The sequence below is a fragment of the Fragaria vesca genome, linkage group LG6, assembly GCF_000184155.1.
Source record: "Fragaria vesca subsp. vesca linkage group LG6, FraVesHawaii_1.0, whole genome shotgun sequence".
Classification (NCBI taxonomy): Eukaryota; Viridiplantae; Streptophyta; class Magnoliopsida; order Rosales; family Rosaceae; genus Fragaria; species Fragaria vesca.
Genome location: NC_020496.1, coordinates 4236263 through 4239838, shown reverse-complemented (window position 1 = coordinate 4239838; position 3576 = coordinate 4236263). Strand labels below are relative to the sequence as shown.

Genomic DNA, 3576 nt, shown 5'->3' with positions numbered 1-3576 from the left:
ATGACAATATCTAGAGACTTGAGGCTCATAAACCTCAAGAAATCAAGATTATCTATTCTTTTAACATAATTAGTTGCTCAAGCATTGGTGACTGATTTCAGAAAACCAACCGAGACTTGACAACCGGAATACTCAGCACACTTAGATATTATAAACTCATGATCTTGTAAACCACACAGTCCCAAGGAAAAAAAAAAAACAACTGAAACAATTCAATAAAAGAAGAATAAGAAGATAAAACCAAATCTCAAAGCACGAGTATGAGCAAACGTTAGAGATCAAAGTGAAAATACATGAAAGTGAGACAAAACCAAAGATACCAATAAATTATCTTCACAAATCTAAAAGAGAGGCAAACAGCAGTAGGACAATGATAAGTTTAATTCTTAACAACATATACACTTCTAGAGGTTCTTATTCACATAACAGTTCTCTGCCCATCTAAAATACTGCTTGAATCAAGTAGTTAATCGCTACATAGTTAATCGCTACATCATAGTATGTCTTCAGGGATCAGACTTGCCATACAAGTAGGGACATATAAATAACAAGTGGTCCACGACCTTCACAAAGTTAAGGCTCATCATCTGATTCAGACTCTGAGTCTTCATCTAAGCATTCTTCATCATTACTCAATTTATATGCAAATCCTGCCCAGCTTCCCTTGGGGTGGCCATGATCCGACTCAAGGCAGTGATGGCAACATATTTCATAGCCCTTACCAACAACTGTGGTGTCAGGGTTTGGAACATCCTCCAAGTAGGGACATCTAATTGACATGTGGTCCCCGACCTTCATACAAACTTCACAAAGTTTAGGCTTTACATCAGGCTTACCTGTTTGTTTTTCTGGTGCCAATGTTAATAAAAAATTTGTTAGACAAGCAGCAGCAAAACTTGAACTGTATGGAGACACAAAGTTACAAATACTCTGGCAATGAGTTCCAATTCCAGTGAACTTAATTAATATAACACAAGGCCCTATTACATTTCTTACCAAAAATTGAAGTTCAAGCTTTTAAGTCATCATTTTCTACAAACAACACATTTCCAATACAGTTGATACACAAAGCTTATATAGTATCACTTGCAGAAAACTAAGAAAACAAACTTGTAACAAAACTTGAACTGTATAAAAGTTACAAATATTCTGGCAATGAGTTCCAATTCCAGTGAACCTAATTAAGAAAACAAAAAAAACAAAAAATTAAGAAAACAAAAGGCCCCCATTACATTTTCTTACGCAAAATTCAAGTTCAAGCTTTTAAGTCATCAACCATTTTTCTACAAACAACATATTTCCAATACAGTTAATACACAAAAATTATAAAATAGCACTTGCGGAAAACTAAGAAAATAAACTTGTAACAAGGACAAAAATAACGTTGAAAATGGTACTCTGGCAACATACTCATTTTCCACAAGAATCTTAACCTGATTGTATAAATTATTTATTTAAAATAGCACCCACCAATCCAGACAGATAAAAAATAAATAAACAAAAAAAAACATATAAGATTCAAGCTTAGATTCAGACTGCAAAATAAGGATCAAAAGCATACTTTCAGCTATCTCCAGTTTCCTAGCTGCCTCGGCTTCCTTGCATAGCTTTCGAAATTCCTCGTCAGAAATAAACACCCTCTTTACGTATTCCTCGTAAGGCAATACAAGTAAATCTCCCTGCATTCTCCAGGTATCTAACAGACTCCTTGTGGATTCGGCTTCCCTTTCAGACAATTTATGGTTAGGATCGGTACCTGTTTGAAAATAAGGAAACATCCATGTCACGGCCAAACTACATGATAGAAATGTCCTACCCTAACATTACCAACCAAACTGAAACCGTAAAACACAAATATATATAAATTTATATAAAACATACCATTGATGATCTTCACAAATATCTGTTGTAACTCTCGTTCCGAAATCTCAGATTTCCTAGAGGACTCATAGAGAAACTGTTTGAGTTCTTCTCCCGAAAGCCCTCGTTTCTTAGAGGAATCCTGTTTGATGTCATGACATCCGTCTACCCGCTTCCGGCTCTCGCATCCTGCCTCAGGCGGGGCATCCCTGGCGGAGCCGCCGATAGTAGGTTGGTAGCGCATCAGATCCATCGACCTGATTTCTCAGATCTAGTCTTTTTTTTTTTGGGGAGAATTTGCAGATCTAGAATTGGGATTCAGCACGTTCTATATATAGCGGTGACAAACAAGGCCGGGTCTGGCCCGGGTCCGCAACTTGACCCGAACAAATATGTGTTTTATTTTATTTTTTGCTTTTCTTACCAACTTTTTCAATTTTCTATTAATATTTCCCACCCTCCTTCTATCTATTTTCAGATTCTCTTATATCCTATTATGGTAAGACCCTAAGAGTATAATTTTGATCAAAACAATATCGACAAAAGTGCGTTTTCCTCTAATACTAACAGAAATAAGATTCATGATTTCATGATAAGTTTACAAGTAAGAATATGATTATGTTTAAGGTCCGGTTCAAATAACACTTTTTTTACACAATTTTGTAGTTATTAGATTCTCTAACTTTTAATGGTCAAAATTAATTGCAAGTATGACATCAACACATAATAAGATGAAGTGGCAAATGACATGAAATTAATAATTTGAGTGTATTTATTCAGAACAAGAAATAATCAATCTTCCAATACAAAAAAATAAAATCAATCAATCCAGAAAAACTGCCATTAATTAACAAAACAATAAAACCGAAAATGGAGAACATGATTCTTTTTTTCTTTTTTTTTTGAAGAAAAAAGAAAGAAAGAAAGAAAGAAGAAGAACAAGATGAAAAAGAATTTGATGGTTGCCCATCACGAATCCTAGTTGTGGTAAACACTTTTTCTCCACTTATTCGATGAGGTCAAATAATAAGTACCATAAAAGGCTTAAGCACTTGTATAATCGGAGGAAGGGATATCGATAATGAAAAAGACCAAGATATATATTAGCTAGGGTTAATCAAATGTGACCTGCGAGACTCCCTCTTAATTTGAATATTTATATGTTTGCATATATACAGACCTCTTTCCCCACGTTCAAGTTTTAAAAGAAGAAGGTTGAGTCATGATGTATTTGAAGGCTATAGAGTGATTGCAACAGACCGATTTATGGCTTTTTCTTCCAAAAAGAAATTTATTGCCTGTTTTTATCGATTTAGAGAAAGAAACAAAATAACTTGTGTTTGTAAGAATTGCAATTGGGATTGCATGAGAGCCGAGAGAAGACTAGGTTTTTTTTTTTTATCTTTTCTGCAAGTGATTGGCTCTCTGTTTGTATTATTGTTCTTTGTTCTTGTTTTTTTTTTTTCCTATCGTGTTTCTAATATTTGAGAAAATTACATAGTAGCACATGACTAAATTTAAAAACACAAAAAACTCACTTTTTATATTTCTTGTACAGATTAGGACAAGAGTCCAAGCCTAAAATGAAGTTGTAACAGGCCTGACCCGAGTTTTTATGGTAAAAGACCAAAATGCCCAAATTTTTCAAAACAATTACGCTTCATGCCATTCTCTTCTTCATACAACCCCCCGATCTGGTTCTTTGCCTCTGCAAAT

At 34.5% G+C, this 3576-nt stretch overlaps 1 protein-coding gene across 1 annotated transcript; it reads right to left on the bottom strand.

Moving 5' to 3' along the window:
• Window positions 1–345: 345 nt before the first annotated feature.
• LOC101295432 lies at window positions 346–2167 on the bottom strand. The gene is made up of 3 exons (XM_004302296.1): window positions 1882–2167; window positions 1562–1756; window positions 346–848 (listed from the first exon to the last, which is right to left on the bottom strand). The coding sequence occupies exons 1-3, from the start codon at window positions 2111–2113 to the stop codon at window positions 574–576; spliced, it is 702 nt and encodes a 233-aa protein (XP_004302344.1). The 5' UTR covers window positions 2114–2167; the 3' UTR covers window positions 346–573.
• Window positions 2168–3576: the final 1409 nt, after the last annotated feature.